Source organism: Oncorhynchus mykiss, chromosome 4 (assembly GCF_057628025.1).
Source record: "Oncorhynchus mykiss isolate SJ-2025 chromosome 4, ASM5762802v1, whole genome shotgun sequence".
Lineage (NCBI taxonomy): Eukaryota > Metazoa > Chordata > Actinopteri > Salmoniformes > Salmonidae > Oncorhynchus > Oncorhynchus mykiss.
In genome coordinates this window covers 57,463,369-57,483,930 of record NC_143025.1, presented here as the reverse complement: position 1 = coordinate 57,483,930, position 20,562 = coordinate 57,463,369, and the positions used below count along the sequence as shown (strand labels likewise).

Genomic DNA, 20,562 nt, shown 5'->3' with positions numbered 1-20,562 from the left:
CTAGGCCAATCAGAAGGCAAGGAGGAGCTTCTACCATATTGCATTTACCTACGGATAAACATCAACTTTGAGGTTTTGGGGGCTAGGGGTTGTTTGGGGACAGGGCCTAGGTTTCCAGACAAATACACGTTTTAGGGCTTAGAACCCTTATTGGTTCAGAACAGACTGCTGCTCAGGAGAAACAACTGTTACAGATCACATTTGTTTAATTAAATAGCTTTGACAGCATAGTTTTTATATGAATATTAATAAAGACAAAAGGGTAGGTAGCCTACTACATTGAACATTCATTTCATATAGTTCACTAGTTCACCAAATGTATACTTTATTTGATTTTCTGCAATCATTATATCAGTTTTTCAGGAGGGCAGATACAAATAGACTCCAATTTTGCTGGTCTGCATGATAAATGTATTTAAAATCGGGACCCGTTTATTAAAAAAATACAGATTTGTTTTAGCGGACCCTACAGATGTTATATATATATTTTTTAAACACACATATATTTGCAATGATATCCATGCACTTGTTACATTAATTCAGTATGAGTGCTTTTTTTAATTACATTTTTTTACATTCCAACATGGTGACACCTCCACATCACCTAAAATAAGAGATTTTCTCACAATAAAATCACAGAATTACATTGTGAATACGCCAGAGTGAGTGAGATCTTTTAAATAGCTTGAAATAAATACATGTTTCATCTAGTAGTTTTAGGGAAAGGAGAAATGGAGTTTAGATGGGACTACATGCACTGGTTATAACAAATGAATGCTGATAAGTTGGTGCAATAAGATTAACATTTAGTTTGAATGAACAGCACTGAAGTGCTCTCTATACAATTCTTATATTTTTTAAACGGTACATACAGTTGAAGTCGGAAGTTTACATACACCTTAGCCAAACACATTTAAACAGTTTTTCACAATGACTGACATTTAATCCTAGTAAAAAATCCCTGTTTTAGGTCAGTTAGGATCACCACTTTATTTTAAGAATGTGAAATGTCAGAATAATAGTAGAGAGAATGATTTAGTTCAGCTTTTATTTCTTTCATCACATTCCCAGTGGGTCAGAAGTTTACATACACTCAATTAGTATTTGGTAGCATTGCCATTAAATTGTTTAACTTGAGTCAAACATTTCGGGTAGCCTTCCACAAGCTTCCCACAATAAGTTGGGTGAATTTTGGCCCATTCCTCCTGACAGAGCTGGTGTAACTGAGTCAGGTTTGTAGGCCTCCTTGCTCGCACACGGTTTTTCAGCTCTGCCCACAAATGTTCTATAGGAGTGAGATCAGAGCTTTGTGATGGCCACTCCAATACCTTGACTTTGTTGTCCTTAAGCCATTTTGCCACAACTTTGGAAGTATGCTTGGGGTCATTGTCCATTTGAAAGACCCAGGTCAGGAAAGTATGATCTTTGTCCCCATGTGCAGTTGCAAACCATAGTCTGGCTATTATGGCGGTTTTGGAGCAGTGGCTTCTTATTTGCTGAGCGGCCTTTCAGGTTATGTTATAGGACTCGTTTTACTGTGGAGATAGATACTTTTGGACCTGTTTCCTCCAGCATCTTCACAAGGTCCTTTGCTGTTGTTCTGGGATTGATTTGCACTTTTCACACAAAAGTATGTTCATCTCTAGGAGACACAACGATTCTACATCCTGAGCGGAATGATGGCTGTGTGGTCCCATGGTGTTTATACTTGCACACTGTTGTTTGTACAGATGAACGTGGTACCTTCAGGCATTTGGAAATTGCTCCCAAGGATGAACCAGACTTGTGGAGGTCTACCATTTTTTTTTCCTGAGGTTGATGGCTGTTGGCTTATTTCTTCTGATTTTCCCATGATGTCAAGCAAAGAGGCACTGAGTTTGAAGGTAGGCCTTGAAATACATCCACAGGTACACCTCCAATTGACTCAAATGATGTCAATCAGAAGCTTCTAAAGCCATGACATAATTTTCTGGTATTTTCCAAGCTGTTTAAAGGCAGTCAACTAAGTGTATGTAAACTTCTGACCCACTAGAAATGTGATACAGTGAATTATAAGTGAAATAATATGTCTGTAAACAATTGTTGGAAAAATGACTTGTGTCATTCACAAAGTAGATGTCCTAACTGACTTGCCAAAACTGTAGTTTGTTAGCAAGACATTTGTGGAGTGGTTGAAAAACAAGTTTTAATGACTCCAACCTAAGTGTATGTAAACTTCCGGCTTCAACTGTATATACAAGGCGACCTCCTTCAGATCCCTCATATAATACAGTACAGATCTTTTTGGTCTCATGGCATACATACATACATAGTGTTAAGAACCCAGGACTGGGGTCAGGGAGAAAGAGTAGACCATCTCAATGTTTTTCGGAAATCTGATGTTCCGATGCTGGAATCAAGCTACATTTTTCAAGTACATTTTTCGAGACACATCAAATAAATAGATACATTCTATCATACATTTTACATTACATTCCCTGGAGTACAGTAGTAGATCATATATATGTACACATGCTGTCAAAGTTGAAGATTGGATCCGATGCAGTACGTTCCCTGTACATACATTATTACAGTCTGAGTAACCATAGCCGCCTGGGTCGTGTGCAGTGGGGACGAAACATAGATGTCCCTGACTGGGTCGGGCTGGTCCTGACTGTTCTGTCACCCTAGGCGAGGCAAATGAAAGACGGTCTGAACCAAATATAGATGTCTATGATTTGGTCTGGACCGGACTAAAAAACAACATCCGTGGACGTGGAAATCAAGGCCAATCCAGACAGGACCCCCCCCCCCCCAAAAAAGGCATCCAAAAGGCGACGGCATCGATCTGTGCTTACTGAGGTGTAGCCTACAGTGTCGCCTAATTAGGATTTTATGAATGCCCATCTATGTAGTAGGCCTACCGTTTGTAAAATACCAATAAAAGACGGCAGGTCCGGACAGGACCAAAAAAAGACATCCAGGAGACGTCGGCCCATGCTTACTAGGGTGAAGCCTACTGTGTTGGTCTGCAAAGGAATTTTATGAATGCCCAACCATGTGGAAGACCCACCGTTTGTAAAACAGGCGTTGCATTGGCTTGATTAGTCCTGATTCCTGTGACTAGTCAATTTGGCTATTTCAGCTCTGAATATCAGCTACACAACTTCATCAGGAGTTATCCTGAGCCTATTTGCAATGTGTTTACACAGCGGGAAATACAGAAGTACTTTCTTTTTTCGCTATAATCAGCTTGTAAAAAAAATGTAACCACTGATCATGAACATTTTGCCCACGGGGTGAAACATCTGGACAGCAGTTGTGAATAGCCTGATTATCCATTTCATATTGTCCATTTTACTTTGACCTGTCCTGTTTTTAGGACATGTCAACGCAATTTAGATTAGGCTATTTGATCGGAGAAACCTGTATGATGTAAAAAAGTGTCCGTCTCATTACACTGTCATACTTTTTTATCTCCAGCCTGTAGGCTACAGAAAAGGCCACATACTCTTTCTACCATATGCTATATTCAGGGGTGAAAGTATAACTAAATTCCTCCCGGTATGGGACCAACCGCGTGCACCAGCATTTTTCAAAGGGCCTAATCATAGAATGATATATAGAGTCCCTATTAATTCAATAGGATCTCAGTGGGCCTAGTCGTAAAGACCTGTTATTTCACTTTTAAAATGCGTTATCTTATACTGTGGCATAAAAACAACCCGTCAAAATGTTTTCATCTAATTGTTAAACAATCACTTCAAAGGCCTCCGTCATAGGCTAGCAGTGCACGTTCATCCACTCGCACCATATTAACAGACTCCAAACCGTGGTGAATGGAAAGAGACATCTGTTAAACACCAAAAAGTGAAATGACAAATTTGGCTATTGTCATGTCGCCACGTCTCTGCCATGGCAAAATGTCAATGTTCTCGTCGAACCACATCACATTTGACTGTAGGCTATGTCACCCGTTTTCAAGTCCATTCGCTAATTTGTCATGCGGTAATTATAAACTGGTGTAATAAGCATACAGTTTTCTTGACATTTTGCTGTAATTATTGTGAATGGCTCATGTTTTTACGCTGGCTATATCTGCTACATGATTTATGTTAGATCATTTTCTTAACAGAACGTTGGGAATGGACAAGCAACATGTTTGTGCCCCTGCCTTTGACAAAGTGGGAACTGCTTATCACAGGGTGGCATCAGCGCTCACCTAAAAAGCCCATATGCCACTGGTTAAGAGAAATTGTCATTGTTTTGGGGCAGATGTATTTGAGGTTGTGTTGTTGGGTGTGCATCTTGTTCAGTTTAGCCCAGAAAATGCCACCCGTGTCAATCTGCCGCCATAGGTGGCCGCCTAATGAGCTGACAAGGCCCTGGCTGAATGTGTCCAATTAGAAACGCTCGATTCGGGTTTATTGGTGCAAAATGTCTTACAGCAGTGTGCCCTTCTGAACAACACACTGATACCCATTCTGTCCACTTATCGGCTCACTTTGCCGCTGCCTTTGCCCTCGTGGCTAGGGCCCCTCCCTCTGGCACCGGGCCCTGCGCCCCACGGGATCCCCTGCCGCCCACTAAGCCTGTCCTGGGGGTACCATGGAGGGGGAGGGGACCCCGAGAAGCTGGACGGAGAGCGGCTACGCCCCAGGAAGACCCCTCCCCCCTCGCGGAGCTCGTGACGTGAGGGGGAGGAGCTGAGTGAGCGCTGTAGAGAGGAGGAAGAGCTGCGGGGGTGTGGCGCCGGACTGAAAAGTGCACCGCCGCGGTCCTTCATCAGTTGGGTCAGATTGGCAAGGAAGTCGGCGTCGCTGGTGCTGCTGGCACGCACCCGGAAACGCCGGCGCCTACTGGGGCAGAGAACAGAAGGGGTTGGATTTTAAAACAAACAATTCTGCAACTACAATGTATTATTCAGACACTCATGCCTATACATTCTGATTTGCACCGATAAGTTCCTAAACCAATCCACACAGAAAAAATTGTCTATCATCAGTGATGTGGGATGCAACCCGTACTATCACAGCCTACTAGTCTTGCGTTTGGCAGGGCACAACGTTGTGGAATGTTCAGATACATATATAATGTAGAGTAAACATGCTTCAGATTGAATAGCTGTCGAATAAGAAAGTACATCAGTTTCATTCATTACATTTCTATCTGTGACACTCCATAAAGTTTTCTATTAAACGTGGCCCAGTGCTGTGCCATAATACCATGTTCTTCATACCTGTTGTCTACAGCTGGGCGGGTAGGCGGTTTCCCGGGAGGCGGACGAGGCAGGAACCTGCCGGAGGAGGAGAGCTGCTGCTGCTCGAGCCCTGGAAGAGGGGGAATGATGGGCCGAGGGATTTTACTCCTGCTGCCCGAGGAGGAGAGCGAGAGGGAGTCACGGTCTTCCCCCAGCCAGTCGGAGCGTGAGCCGCGGTCTGAGCAGGAAAGGAACCTCTCCCGGACGCCACAGGGCAGCAGGTTGTCGCAGGAGAGCGATGGAGAGGGCGAGTGGGAGGGCGAGCCAGGCACGGGGCTGCTCCAGCGGTGGCGGCGGTCCATGGTGGGGGAATCCGGGACGGTGGTTGGATCTCGTATGGGGATGCGGCTCAATCTGGGCGAAGAGGGGGATTCTCTTCGCAGCAGGACCAAGGTGGGTGGGGGAGGGGAGGAGGAGAAGGTGCCGGTGCTCTCCGCGGCACTTCCGGCTTTCTCCATCTGAGGGTGTTGGTTGGGTTCGGAGGAACGGTCGGGGAGGCCTGAGTCGCTCTCTGGGTCTTTGTCGTTTGCGAGGTGGGCTGGGATGAGGCTTGGCACAGGGCTGGGGGCTGATTCGACAATCTCCAGCTCGTCGACCTTGACCTCTTGGGGGTCATTGGGTTTGGTTGACAGAGCCTCTAGTGGTATGGCTTCACTCTTCTCCATCACAGGGGACTGTGGTACAGGGTTGGCAGACTGTGGAGAGGCAGACCAGAGATGAATGGTAGATGGACATTAGAGGTGGTGAGGAGGCACAAGTAGAGCTCGGACAGCATAGTCCCTGCCCATCTTCTGAAAACGCCTGAAACCCTACCTCTTCAAAACAGTATATTAAATAAGACATCTCAGTCTTATTCTATCCTCCCAATAAAAAACAAAAATTGCACTTGTCTTTTACTACTAGCAGTGACGTTGCTGATAACTTCTGTATCGAGGAAAGATGGACCTACTACGACCGTGATATGTGGTTGTCTCACCTAGCGATCTTAAGATGAGCGCACTTAAAGTAAGTCGCTTTGGATAAAAGCGAGAGGTACAGATCTCTGTTCATGTCAGTGAATATCTGGCGTGTGTACAGTTCTTCAAAAGTTAACCTGTACTGCAGTGGAGTAAGAAACATTTCCTTCATAATGGATATAACTGCACCGTCAGGGCCATACTTCAGCAGGACATTTTGAAAAAGTGACATTTTAATGCACAGAATAGAACTGTATGTATATGTGTGAGCAATTCTCATTCTGCCAAAGCCTTGCTCGCACTCACCTGCTCCATCTGGGCTCGGCCCATGTGTCCTAGCATCCCAGGCAGCCTCCTGCCGCCCAGTAACCAGGTACAGGGCAGGGCCATGTGGGACAGGACGGGGCTGCTCGGGGCTGAGGGAGGCTGGTGGTCCTGGACCTCAGCCTCTGAATGCACCTCTAGTTTATTCCCATCCAGAGCATAGTCTCCTGGAGGCTTGGCTGCCCCCGAGGCCCTGCTGCCTCCCCCCTGATCCAGCATCAACCAATCCTGGGAGTTTCCCTCCTGGGGAACAGAACTAAGGTTGAGGGCACCAGCCCCCTCCTCCTGATCGGGAGTCTCTGTCGCCTGGTCCTCGTCACAGGGGGTGCCAACCTGCTCACCCCGCCCCCCGCCGCTTTCGGGGATTGTGATCTCTCGCTCCTGTGGATGCTGACTCCCCAGACTGGAAATATAAAAGAAAATGGGGATTTGACATGAGTAATTGCTTAATAAATATTTAAAATTTGACAAATGGATTATTTTTTAAATTTTTTTTATGTATTTGTAAAATCTGCATAACTAGCTAATGAACATTCCAACAAGTGAGATGAATTAAGCAAGTTGCCTTGCATGAGCCTTGGCTTGTGCAAGCTAGAAGCAGGAGCTTATCCTCAGTTCCTTTAGCATGAGGCAGCTTGACGTACAAGTACACCCCCTGGACTAGCCAAAGAACAGTCCAACAAATTCAAGGTTGGTTGAAACAAAACCCTGCATACAGTAGTTTAAGGACTAAATGAATACAAGTCCCTCTGCCTTGTGCCTAGTGCAGTGGTTCTCAAACATCTCCTCCGGGACCCCCAGCAGTATTTGTTCTATTCCAGAGCTAGCACAATGATTCAACTAATCATCAAGCCCTTGAGTACTGAATCAGGTCTTGTAGTTCAAGACTAAAACAAAATTGTGAAATGTCTGCCCCCCCCCCGGGAGGGGTTTGAGAACCACTGTCCTATTGTACACTGTAGAACAATATAAACTATTAAAACTACTGTAAATGAATGGTAAAAGGTACTGACTAGGCATCAAGGAAGCGTTCGATGGTGGGCTTGGGTTCGGGAGCCAGTCTCTTCTCGAAGGCCAGGCTCTGGCTGTGTCTCATCCTCCGGAGCAGGGGGGCCGCCCGGTCCAGGAACATGGTCTCTGAGCGCACCCTTCTGGGGGAGCTCTGGCTCTGGTTGCCACCATGGTTCTGGCTGTGCTCGTCCTCATTCACCACCTGGAGAAGGGGTAGGGAAAGTAGTTGTCACAAAAAAAAGTGTTGGAAGTACAGCGCAAATGTTACCAAAGCCAGGTGACTTCCGACACACAAAGAGAGGACAAGGTAAGAGGCTAATCTCCTTCAGCCTCTTATCTTTGATTGCTTTTGCGGCCTATGGTCAGGTCATATCGCTGGGTCTTAAAAGAGTGACTGAACACACCGATTCCGCATTTCTATCTCTGTTGTTCATTACGAGAAAAAAAAATGCAGTCTCGTGTGTGGTTCAATGTGGCAGTTACTGATGTTTTTCCCCCATGAGACACCATAGGACAGGGGTTCTCAAAGTGGTGTCCATGGATGTGGTACCAGATCCATCTCTCTCTCTTGTTCTCCTTGAAATATGTTTAGAGGGTGTAATTCAATACAGTGTAATATTAATCATCTACAATGTCTTAACCTTGGGCAACATGGGCCTGGGAGGCTTACAGGGATACTGGTATCCACAGCACTCCAATTATCCATTATTCAACTGAATTACATTCCTGTATTTTTTTTTACGTTTAGAAAATAAACACTGTAATTTAAGCTTTAAAAACAGCTAGATATTTGAACTCAGCATCTTTTGGAAGGGCTCGTAAGCAAGCATTTCACCGTAAAGTCTACACCTGTTCTACTTGGCGCATTCGGCAAATAAAATGTCTATATTGATATTAGGTATTAAATATTACTTCCTGATGAATTTGCAATCCCAAAAGGGGTCCCCGGACCCCAAAAAGTTTGAGAACCCCTGTCATGGGAACAAAGCCAGTATCACTTCCTCAAAATAGTCAGAATGAATCTAAGATAGGGGAAACTGGGGTAAGTACCTTACCTTATAGAAAATCAGTATAGAATTCTTGCCTTTGTGCTGTTGTCTGTGCCCAATATTGTTTGTACCATGTTTTGTGCTGCTACCATGTTGTGTTGCTACCATGTTGTTTTCATGTTGCTACCATGCTGTGTTGTCATGTGTTGCTGCCTTGCTATGTTGTTGTCTTAAGTCTCTCTTGCCGTGATGTGTGTTTTGTCCTATATATATATATATATATATATATATATATATATTTTTTTTTTTATCCCAGCCCCCATCCCCGCAGGAGGCCTTTTGGTAGGCAGTCATTGTAAATAAGAATTTGTTCTTAACTGACTTGCCTAGTTAAATAAAGGTAAATTCATTTTTTTTTTAATTAAATAGTATAGTACTGAACATACAGTCTTCAATATAGAAAATGTACCTGTTGAAGTAGACAAGGTTGGCTGAACTGCAGCAGTAAAGGGAAACTAATGGGGGTGTTTATTTGATAGCATGCAATAATTGTGTGTTCCTGTCTAAAACCCAGTATTTATTTATATGGTCAATAACATTTGATTATTTCACAAATATGCATGTGTTCCAATCCTGACCTTCCTGATGAGCGGTTGTTGTTGTTGCTGGGCTGCGGCGTGGTTGCAGTTGCGGTTGCGGTCCATCTCCTCCCACACGTCAACGCCCTGGGCAGCACGTTGGTGCTGGGCCGGGATGGGGGGGCAGTTGTCGGCGTCGCTGAGGCGCTCGCCCTGCAGTACGTCCTCAGTGTTCTCCCTCTGCAGCTCGGCGGGGAGCACCGAGGCATTGGCCATGCTGGCGGGATATAGAGAAGGAGGAAGGGAGGGTGTTTGAGAGGGAGAAGGAGAAAGAGAAAAGAGCGAGTGAGAGAGAGGGAGTCGGGAAAGGAACAGAAAAAGGGACAGAGAGGAGAGAGAAAATCATTCAGCTGCTACTTTCCAGAGGACAAATTAGGCCAGCAATCGGGAAAGAAGTGCCTTGGTCAAGGAGGTGACTAAGAACCCAATGGTCACTCTGACAGAGCTCCAGATTTCCTCTGTGGAAATGGGAGAACCTTCCAGAAGGACAACCATCTCTGCAGCACTCCACCAATGAGGCCTTTATGGTAGAGTGGTCAGACAGAAGCCACTCCTCAGTAAAAGGCACATTACAGCCTGCTTGGAGTTTGCCAAAATGCACCTAAACACTCTCTATTTGGCCTAAATGCCAATCATCACGTCTGAAGGAAACCTGGCACCATAACTACAGTAAAGCATGGTGGTGGCAGCATCATGCTGTGGGGATGTTTTCAGCGGCAGGGACTGGGAGACTAGTCAGGATCAAGATAAAGGTGAACGGAGCAAAGTATAGAGAGATCCTTGATGAAAACCTCCTCCAGAGCACTCAGGGCATCAGACTGGTGTGATGGTTCACCTTTCAACAGGACAACAACCCTAAGCACATAGCCAAGACAACGCAGGAGTGGCTTTGGGACGAGTCTCTGAATGTCCTTGAGTGGCCCAGCCAGAGCCAGGACTTAAACATGATCGAACAGTTCTGGAGAGATCTGAAAATAGCTGTGAAGCAACGCTCCCCAACCAACCTGGCAGAGCTTGGGAGGATCAGAAAGGCAGAACCTCCCCAAATACAGGTGTGCCAAGCTTGTAGCCTCATACCCAAGACAACTCAAGGCTGTAATGGCTGCCAAAGGTGCTTCAACAAAGTACTGAGTAAAGGGTCTGAATAATTATGTAAATGTAATATTTCAGATTTAAATTTGTTATATATTAGCAAAAATGTCTAGACCTGTTTTTGCTTCGTCATTATGGCTTATTGTGTGTAGATTGATGAGGGGAAAAAACGACTGAATCAATTAGAATAGAATTAAGGCTGTAACATAACAAAATCTGGGAAAAGTCATGGGGTCTGAAGCTTTCCGAAGGCACTGTATGTGAAAATTGGGCATTTCTAGGTTTTGTAGTAAAAAAGAAACACTCATCTTCCTGTCTTTTTTACTACAAAACCTAGAAACGCGCAATTTTCACATATGTTGTGGTGGATTAATGAAGTTGAACATTTTGTTTTTTACATTTCTCTTTCAATTAGAGACACATCATCAGCAAAAGGAACAGAAACACGTACAATTTTCATACACCATGGCACAACAGGTTGAAGTCAAGAGGGGTGTCTTTGCCATGATGCCAACGGGTTTTCCAAATACGAACGTAGCAATAGACGGCACCAACATGGCCATAAAAGCATCCTCCCAAAACAAGTTCAACTGTGTGAACAGAAAAGGCTTCCACTCTTAAATGTGCAGGTGATGGGTTATACGATGCGCAAAATACACTGCTGAATGTGGTGGAAAGGTGGCAAGCATGACTCGTTCATTCTGCAAAACAGCAATGTTGGCCTATATGCCTACAGGTGGAAGCTATTGAGGATGGATGGCTTCTTGGCAAGTATTGCCTACTCATTTCAAGTATATTTGCCATTGCTAAAGCAACATGAATTGTCCCAACGGTCCTCTCTTTGTAGCTATGTTTTTATTTTTACTGTTCAAGCCACAACGGAGCAAACCAAATAAAAAACCTTTTGTTTTAACTCAATCTCTAACACTAGCACCTATATTCAGTCTCTGAAAATAGTTACTGTTATAATTTTTGGGGGTTGCGCCATTGTATTTCATGGTAAGGCGTTGTATATTCCCCACAGACTTTAAAAGGGATGATTGACCATACAGTATATGAGGTGACACACAGGCCAAGTTCCCATAGTCATCCATCACTATGGGAAAGACCTGAGAATACAGTAATGACATGAGACAAAAGGTTGTCGAGCTGCACAAATCAGGAAATGGCTATAAGAAAAAAGATCAACGGTTGACAATTGCCATTTCCACTATCAGGGCAATAATTAAGAAGTTTAAAGCAACTGGAGATGTTAACAATCGGCCTGGAAGAGGTCGTGTGTCTATAAGACACAGTGAGGAGGATGGTTTGAGTGGGTAAACAATCTCCAAGGATAATACCCGGAGAATTGCAGACGTTTCTTGGGTCTTGGGGTCAGAAAGTCTCCAGACGCCACCTACATAACCATAACCAAGTTGTTTGGGAGGGTTGCCATAAAAATAAAAAAAACTTTGCTGTCATCAAACCAGAAACTCAAGCACCTACAGTTTGCCAAACGTTACTGGAACTTTCAATGGGACCAGGTTCTATAGTCAGATGAGACCAAAATATATATTTTTGGAAACAAACACCAGAGGTGGGTTTGGCGTAGACAGAAAGATATCCATGCAGAAAGGTACCTCATCCCCACTGTGAAGTATGGTGGTGGATCTTTGATGTTGCGGGGCAGTTTGTCTTCCAAAGGCCCTGGACAACTTGTCAGGATACATGGTATCATGGAATATCAAGTGCCAGCAGATATTAAATCAAAACCTCTGCTAGGAAGCTTAAACTGGGCCGTGGTTTGATCTTCCACTAGGACAATGATCCAAAGCACACCTCAAAATCAACACAAGAATGGTTCACTGACCACAAAATCAAGTTTTTGCCATGGCCATCCTAGTCCCCTGCCCTAAACCCCATTGAAAACTTGTGGGATAAGCTGAAGAGGAGAATCCACAAGTGTGGACCTCCTGAATCTGAAGGATCTGGACAGATTCTGTATGGAGGAATGGTCTCAGATCCCTTGCCATGTGTTCTCCAACATCATCACGCATTATAGGAAGAATTTTCAGAGCTCTTATCTTTGCAAAGGGAGGTCGCACAAAGTATTGAATGAAGGGGTGCCAACAATTGTGGCACACATATTTGAGACAAATATTGGTTTTATGATAAGAATGTATTTTTTCTTTCAATTATTTTACTTTAATTAAAGGTTAGATTTTTGTGAATATTTTGAATGAAAGACCAAGAGGATAAACATTTACCAAGTGTGCCATTATTAGTGGAGGGCACTGTATATGCACTAAGGCTGAGAACAATTGGTATTTATCAATGTTCATCTCTTACCGGTGTACATATGACACTCGTAGGATTGTTTGATAAAACACACTTTTTCTATGGAAACAAACATTCTAAATTATGTTCGTAAGTAGTATTTTAGAATAGTTTCGAAGCAATATTGATAAATATTAGTGGAACAAATATCAGAATTGGGCTGCCTGTCTAAACATAGTCTTTGAGTGGAACAGTTAACATTTTGGATTACAGTTGCAACATTTTGGGTACATTCCCAAAATTCCCAGGTTTTTCAGATATCCAGTTTGGAAGATTCCTGGAATAAGTAGGAAATTCAGGAATTCTCCTGCCTGGATTCCTGAAAAAAACTTCAACCCTACTTCTGATACCACACAGTTCTACCTCTCCGCTACTATTTTAAAACAATATGCCATCATTGCAGTTCTTACCCAATGTAAGCTGGTGTGAGGCGGGTCAGTTGCTGAGCGGTGGTGGCTGAACCGGTGATGGTCAGCATATCCTCTGAGTCGCACCTCTCCCAGTCATACGGGTCGTTTTCCAACACGTTGTGGCTCTTCATGGCATTTTCAAACACTGAAATTAGTAGCTGGAACAGAACAACCAAAATCATTGACATTTAGCATTATGAAACAATGGGAAGAGCTATTGTTGGCAGACAAATACACACATAGGAGTGGGTGTCAATTCCATTCAAATTCAGTCAAACCAGGGAGTTAAGGGCTGTCCTCGACTAATTTTCTTTTGGGGTTAGCCAAGAGGTCTGCTCTTTTGACCAATCGATTGGTTGAAATTGTTAAACATGTATCTTTCCATATATTTACACATCCTATGTGTTTAAATCAAATCAACTATATTCACTGAGCTTGTCTGATGTTTTAAGCACACGGTTTGATTAAATAATTAAGACACACAAATGACTAGAGGGTGCCCGACCAGGAATTGATTTGATTGTGCCGAGCCAGCTCAGACTTGCTGCACTGTGTTAAAAAAAAAAAGACAGCGAATGACTGTAACTGGCACCTGTTGTCTCTCTCCTCCCTGCTGCAGCGACCACCACAGAACATCAAAGTGTTTGTTGATGAAGGTGCAACATAATTATTGCCATTTCTGTCACCAAAATCCTTAATTTCTTTAGGAAAAACATTCCCCATTCCCTCGACCCTTGCTCTCTTTACATGACATGTATGCATCGCATGCACATGACCAAATACCTACAGTTGGGCAAAAAAGTATTTAGTCAGCCACCAATTGTGCAAGTTCTCCCTTTTAAAAAGATGAGAGAGGCCTGTAATTTTCATCATAGGTACACTTCAACTATGACAGACAAAATGAGAAAAAAAATCCAGAAAATCACATTGTAGGATTTTTTATGAATTTAGTTGCAATATGTATTTTCACGACGTTGAAATCAGGTTCATTTTCGGGTTCTTACTGAAAGTTGAAAATACTTATTTTCCTGATGTTGAAAAAACATATTTTACAGATGTTGAAAAAACATATTTTACAGATGTTGCAAATCTTTTGGGCAGATGTTGAAATCAGGCAATTTTTTGGTCCTGAATGAAAGTTGAAAATGAGTCATCTATAGACGACCAAATCAAGACTGGTCCAAACTGGACAAAATCTGAACCAAATCGTCCATGATTGGTTCATATTTGGTACGGACCAGGCAAAAAAACAATGTACATGGACATCAAGGCCCTACGTGGAAATCAAGGCCGGTCCGGAACTGCACCAAAAAAAGACATCCAAATGACGTCGGTCCGTGCTTATTGAGGTGTCGCCTACAGTGTTGCCTGAAATGTAATTTTATGAATGCCCATCTACAGTATGTGGTAAGCCTACCGTTTTTAACACACAAAAAAAACATCCGGACAGGACCAAAAAAAGACATTGGCTCGTGCTTACTAGGGTGAAGCCTACTATGTCGCCCGCAATGGAATTTTATGAATGCCAATCCATGTGGTAGCCCCACCATTTGTAAAACAGGCCGCTGCATTGGTTTTATTGAAAATAAGAATGTGTTTTTAACTGACTTGCCTAGTTAAATAAAGGTATAACAAATTTAATTAAAATCGGCGCCCAAAAATACCGATTTCCGATTGTTATGAAAACTTGAAATCGGCCCTAATTAATCGGCCATTCCGATTAATCGGTCGACCTCTAATTACAAAATAATTTTCTGACTGTTCGGAACAATGTAAACAACACAAAATAAAGTGTAAGCATACCAGAGAGTCTGTTGTAACAAAAACATTTTTTTGTTAAGCCTTTATTACTGCAAAGACTAAAAAGAGTTCCACTCATTCATGAATGCAATTTCCAAAATGGAACGGTTATTTATTGTTTAAAGTAATTATTCAAGGCTCGCTTTATTTTATTTTAAAACTAAAATGCTTGATTGCATTTCAAATCATGAATGACTCATACGCTGTGTGATGACATTAATGAATGAATGATTGATTGGTACAGTAGCCTTTATAAGTATTGAAATATAGGCCAAATAAGTTACGCTATTAAGACTAAAAAGGATGCACTTTTACGCCTGCAACACAATGGTGGTTATACCAGACTGCTATACTAAGCCTAATGAGAAGGATAAGAATAAGAAAAACAATAACAATAAGAAGGAGATCAAGAAAAAGGAGCGTTTTTGCTATTATAAATATAATTAATTCAGACAATTTGGAACAGTGTAAACAATAAACACATTTTAAATCATTCCAGAGAGGCTGTTCTAACGAGAGAGAAAAAAAAGTCTAAATCTTTACCACAGCAAAGCAAAGATTAAAAACAAAAAGCCGAATTTGTGAAATTGTTTACTTAACATGTCATTGCATGAGGCTTGGTGCTCAATGAATCAGTAGGCTATTAAACAAACACTCAGAGGCAACAGAAGCAGGATCTGTCTTATTATAAATTCATGGGCTCCCGAGTGGCGCAGCGGTCTAAGACACTGCATCTCAGTGCTAGAGGCGTCACTACAGACACTGGTTCGATTCCAGGCTGTATCACAACCGGCTGTGATTGGGAGTCCCATAGGCTGGCGCACAATTGGCCCAGCGTCGTTCGGGTTAGGGTTTGGCCGGGGTAGGCCGTCATTGTAAATAAGAATTTGTTCTTAACGGACTTGCCTAGTTAAATAAATGTAAACAATTTTTAAGTATAAAGCAGTTGATTACAGAACTAATTGAGTTTGCGTTTCCTCTTTCCTCATTCTGCTGCTGCCTACGCAGCATTGTTCTCAACACAAAAATGCTGGTTAACTTTGCTATTATGCACATAGCAACATGGTCTACGAAAAGGCGCCAATTCAACAGCACACTGATATGTTTCAGAACAGTGGACTGAAGAGGGAGAAAGTGCATTTGTTATAAAATAATATGATTTCTATTAGTGTTGCACCATTGTTCTTATGTAATATAACCATGCACAATTTAAGTAGAACATGTATTAGACTGATGGACAGTGCCATCCCCGCAGCCTCCACAATGGATCAGTCCACTCAGACAGGCGCCAATCAGACATGTGTCTTGCACACCATGATATTATTTTCTCGCTACTGCTCGAAAAAAGAAATCTGTGTCGATCAACAACCTATCGACCAAACAATCGACCAGTCAACTAAACAGTCGACTAAATGGGGACAGCCCTACAGGAAGTAAACTAAAATTCCAACTCCAACATTTTCTGGATATTTGAGGTAATGCACACATATGGAAACATATAGACCAATCTTACCTGATAGTCAGGCTTAGTGAAGTAGTCCAGGGTCAGGATATGATCCAGGAAGGCGCTGAACTCTGAGGGGAGGTGTTTGAGCATGAGGCGATTGTCGTAGGTCTCTTTTAGGTTCCCCACCTGTTCCTGTGAGCAGAGGGAAAAGAGCATGAACACACATGCTCATACATGTACAGTACACACACACATGCACATGCACTTACTTTGTCTTTGACCTTCCTCCAGGGTAGCTGGCCCACCGTGAACTCCACCAGCATGTAGAAGAGAGACCAGAGGTCATCATGGCGACCCATCTCCTGAATACCACAGACACACACACACACAACATGGGTGAGCAAGGTGAGAACATGTACTCATATAGCCTAGTATAAGGTTGACCTCACCTTATTCTTGTGTGCGTTGACTGAGGCATAGCGCACCGTTCCTCTGAACCCTGCAACGGGACGAGGCTGACAGAGAGAGAGAGAGAGAGATGGATAAGAAATGAAATTGAATCTTCAATATTCACACTAGCACACTACTTAGAATACATTCCCAATGCATTGCTTCATTTTAAGTGGCGATTGAAATGTAGCCATCACATTGACATTTTAGTCATTTAGCAGACACTCTTATCCAGAGTGATTTACAGTAGTGAGTGCATACATGTTCATACTTTTTTCATACTGGTCCCCTATGGGAATCGAACCCACAACCCTGGCATTGCAAGCATCATGCTTTAGCAACTGAGCCACATGCGCATACACACATGCACGGGCAGGAATACTTACAGGACGCACTTCCTGACAAGAGTTGGTGAACTGTCGGGCCAGACCAAAGTCGAGCATGTAGCAGCATCGACACGTGCTGGCCAGGCGCCCCATGGCAAAGTTTGACTGGGGTGGTAAAAACACAGTAAATCAGTCACTGATACTTAGTCTTGTCCTTGCCATTGATCTGATGAAGCAGGCAATAATCTAAGTAAATCCTGTTACTCTTTCCAGCAATGCCTGGTACAATGCTTTGAAACTTGAAGTGGTCTTATAATAAGGCATTTCTCACCATGCATCATTTTTTTTCTTCTGATAATAACAAAATGGCTGGGAAATAGTCAGGATCACTATGAGACATTATACTATTGTCATACATGCTTATGACAAGTTGTGCAATGCATTATAACCACTTAAAGCGCTATACCTGCATTCATACACTGGGCGCAGACATAAAAAGTGTATACATTAGTTCATCTGACGCTTAATTGCCAAAATGTCAGACTATCCCTTTAAGGCTTGAGTGTTACCAGTACATTATTTATGCTCTTATCTTGTTCCCTTACCCCTGATTCATGACCCCATGACCCCTTACCGGTTTGATGTCGCGGTGCAGGAAGCCCACAGAGTGGATGCTCTCGATGGCCTCCAGCATCTGTCGGCCCAGCCTCAGAGTGGTGGAGACGGTGAAGGTGCCGCGAGACATAGTTCTGCGCAGGTCTGCCAGATTCCTCCCCTATAGGACACAGACAGTAAAGCAACACACACACACACTTTATTTGAATCCACAAATCACATTACAATTAAAGGGATTCAAATATTTCAAAGGTGGCACACAATTGTGCACGCACACGCAGCCAAAAACCTGACCTGAAGTTCCATCACCACATAGTTGAAGCGGTCATTGCGGCCACAGCCCACAAAGCGACACACATGATCTTTACCTGAAACAGAGAAACATAAATGTTGCTTAGAAGGTCTTCTCTTCTCTCTTCATTAGATATTTACAGTATCTGGCCAAATTATTAGAAACACGTAAATATCCAATCAATATTTTCCACAAAGGTTTGATACGGTTGTGTGAATTTCAAAGTTCTGGACATTTCAGTGTATTTCCGAACGACCTCCATTCTAGACTTATATCTGAGGTCGTACTGTATTCCAACAGGGCCCCTGTCTCTCACCCTGGAGCTTCTTCAGCACGGCCACCTCCATCTTCAGCACCTGTTTGGGTTGCTGGGAAGACTCCACCTTCAGGGCCACGTTGACCTGGCTCAGTTGATCCAGCACCTCGTAGATCTCCCCGAAGCCACCCCCGCCAATTTTCTTCACCTGAAAATAGAATGGAGAAGGTGGAATGCAGGTAGTAAAGAAAGAAGAGAGAGCGGGTGGGTGGGGGATGGAGGTGGAGAGAGAGAGAGAATGAGAGGGAAGTTGTGAGTGTTCTGTATGAAAAGTGCCATACCGTACCTACAGAAGATACACACACACACCACATCTCATACCGGTTAGACACATTACATAACACATTACAGAATGCTGCTTTGACCTCGCTAGGAGAATGGGAGCAGCAACAAGACAGATTTGACCGAAGCTGGCTATGCCCTTTCTGTAGCTGGTAGTATTTATAGTAACTCACCACTCTCCATCTCTCCCGGACCAAGTCTGTGACTGACAGGATGTCTGCCGCCTGCTCTACTGCACCACTCATCCCAAGTGCTGCTCGGAGTGCTCCCAACGACGGCCTGCACCTGGCATCAGTGTCGCTGGCTTTTTACTGCAGAAAGAAATGGAGAAAGGAGAGAAACATTTCAATTTGGACAACTGACAAATCGTGCCAAAGTCGAGTCCTTGATGACCTCCATCTTCATGTGTCCCCAGAGAGATGTCAAAATGTGTGTGTTGTCACTGTCATTTTACTTTCTTCACCTATATACTAATGTAAAGGACGTATTGGAACATTTACATCCATTTGTTTTTACTCACAGCAAATAATGTTTCTTTGGATAATCGCATCACTGGACATTTTAAAAATCGCATCACTGGACATCAGCAGAATCTTCAACCTCTATTGCAGGCTACTTTTAAAGCCCATTTAGCCAAGTCATTTTTCTTATTGTTGTAATAGCTAATATAGCTAAGAATATTGCATGAACACGGTGATTGACATAAGAGCTGCTTGTTCTGAATTTACCCTGTGCGTTGCTTACGGAGCCAACAGACATAGCAATGTACCAACCCAACATAGCCATCCTATTCCAACATCATCAGCTGTCATTCTGAAAACTGTTAATCGAGGCATTTCATTTGATAAAATATCTGGCAAGTTGGTAGGCTAGCTGGCTAACGTTAGTTATGGTCTAGTAACGTTAAGGTCTTACAAAAGAGAGGGAGAAATGATCGCTTTGTTAAAATTAGATAGCGTAACGTTACCTTGCTTGACAACAAAGCATCCTTTGCATCCATCACGCACCAGTTAGCTAACAACAAACCAATGCTAGCAGCTAGCTATCTTTTTAGACAGCTATCTATCTAACGTTATCTATCGATATGGTATTTAGTAGCTGGGATAACACTAAATCTGGGTAACGCTAGCTAGCTAATTGGTACAAGCAAACGATTTCTTGTCTCTGTAACATGTCGATTATTTAGCAAGCAAAATAGCTATCATGCGATGTAGCAAGCCAAGCTAGCTGATGTTGGCTAGTAAGGCAGATTTACATGCGGCTTTCATCTAACCTACCTTATTTGATTGCACCATTTCCAAGAATATACTATTTTCAATCCAGGCAGTTAGGTGACATTTCTCCATATCCAGTGCTGTGCTTTCAACTCTTAAAACGTTTCATTGTGTACATAATGGAATGGGGAGAAGGCTTCTCCTCCGCTCATTCACACAACAGATGCGGTTACGTCACGGGCAAGCGCTCCTTCTATCGATTGATTGATCAATCTGCATCCCTCTGCATCTTTGCAGAGTTCTCTCTTCGATAAGAGGATGCTCCATCTCCGCTGCCGGGCTAGGGATACGAAATATAGATGTCCCTGTCATTGCATTATTAGAATCAACAGCGTTTCCTGGCACATACTAAAACTGTGATGAGATTGTGAGATTACAGTATTATGCGCAAAAGAGTGGCACCTCAGAACAGCAATGCAGACAGTGCATTGACACCAGAGACTGATCGACAGTGACAGATCAGAATGAATCCACTGACATTTTAAAGCTAAATCGTGCTATCAAATGCTACATAGAATACTTTAGAAATGCAAATTGTGCTAATGATATTATCCACATATTGTTACATTGCCACGCCACTGTGCTGTCCAAAATCAATCACTTTGGTTTTAGCCATGCAGGCACCCTTCAACATGCGATCCTTACGGGAGGCTGGGCGCCCCCTTGCAGACGGAATTTCCCGGCAGAAACACTGCGATTTCCTGGATTACGCCAAACGCAAGCAGTGGGACAACCGTATAAAGTGGATAAGAGGCGTGGTCAGACAGTGGAATTGGATAACAGAA

General features: G+C 43.2%; 1 protein-coding gene across 2 annotated transcripts; it reads right to left on the bottom strand.

Annotated features, from left to right (window-relative positions):
• Positions 1–300: 300 nt before the first annotated feature.
• Positions 301–20,521, bottom strand: LOC110522019 (tau-tubulin kinase 2). Of its 2 annotated transcripts, none has more exons than XM_021600077.3 (15): positions 19,781–20,521; positions 18,677–18,814; positions 18,222–18,369; positions 17,908–17,981; positions 17,633–17,773; positions 17,059–17,163; positions 16,672–16,737; positions 16,492–16,584; positions 16,289–16,414; positions 12,976–13,133; positions 9,158–9,374; positions 7,533–7,732; positions 6,502–6,922; positions 5,219–5,934; positions 301–4,838 (listed from the first exon to the last, which is right to left on the bottom strand). In XM_021600077.3, exons 2-15 carry the CDS (start codon positions 18,746–18,748, stop codon positions 4,472–4,474), a joined length of 2,904 nt encoding a protein of 967 aa, XP_021455752.1. In that variant the 5' UTR covers positions 18,749–18,814; positions 19,781–20,521; the 3' UTR covers positions 301–4,471. The 2 variants fall into 2 exon arrangements, with proteins under 2 accessions (XP_021455752.1, XP_021455754.1); XM_021600079.3 differs by having other exon boundaries at positions 301–4,835.
• Positions 20,522–20,562: the final 41 nt, after the last annotated feature.

What these genes read in the sequence shown, in the direction of transcription:
- LOC110522019 (XM_021600077.3), bottom strand. Translation starts at nt 18,748, where the DNA reads ATGAGTGGTGCAGTAGAGCAGGCGGCAGACATCCTGTCAGTCACAGAC. An exon ending in CGTGCTGAAGAAGCTCCAGG is followed by an intron (nt 17,982 to 18,221) that starts GTGAGAGACAGG and finishes TCTCTGTTTCAG; the next exon opens with GTAAAGATCATGTGTGTCGC. An exon ending in GCCGAGCCCAGATGGAGCAG is followed by an intron (nt 5,935 to 6,501) that starts GTGAGTGCGAGC and finishes GCCTCTCCACAG; the next exon opens with TCTGCCAACCCTGTACCACA.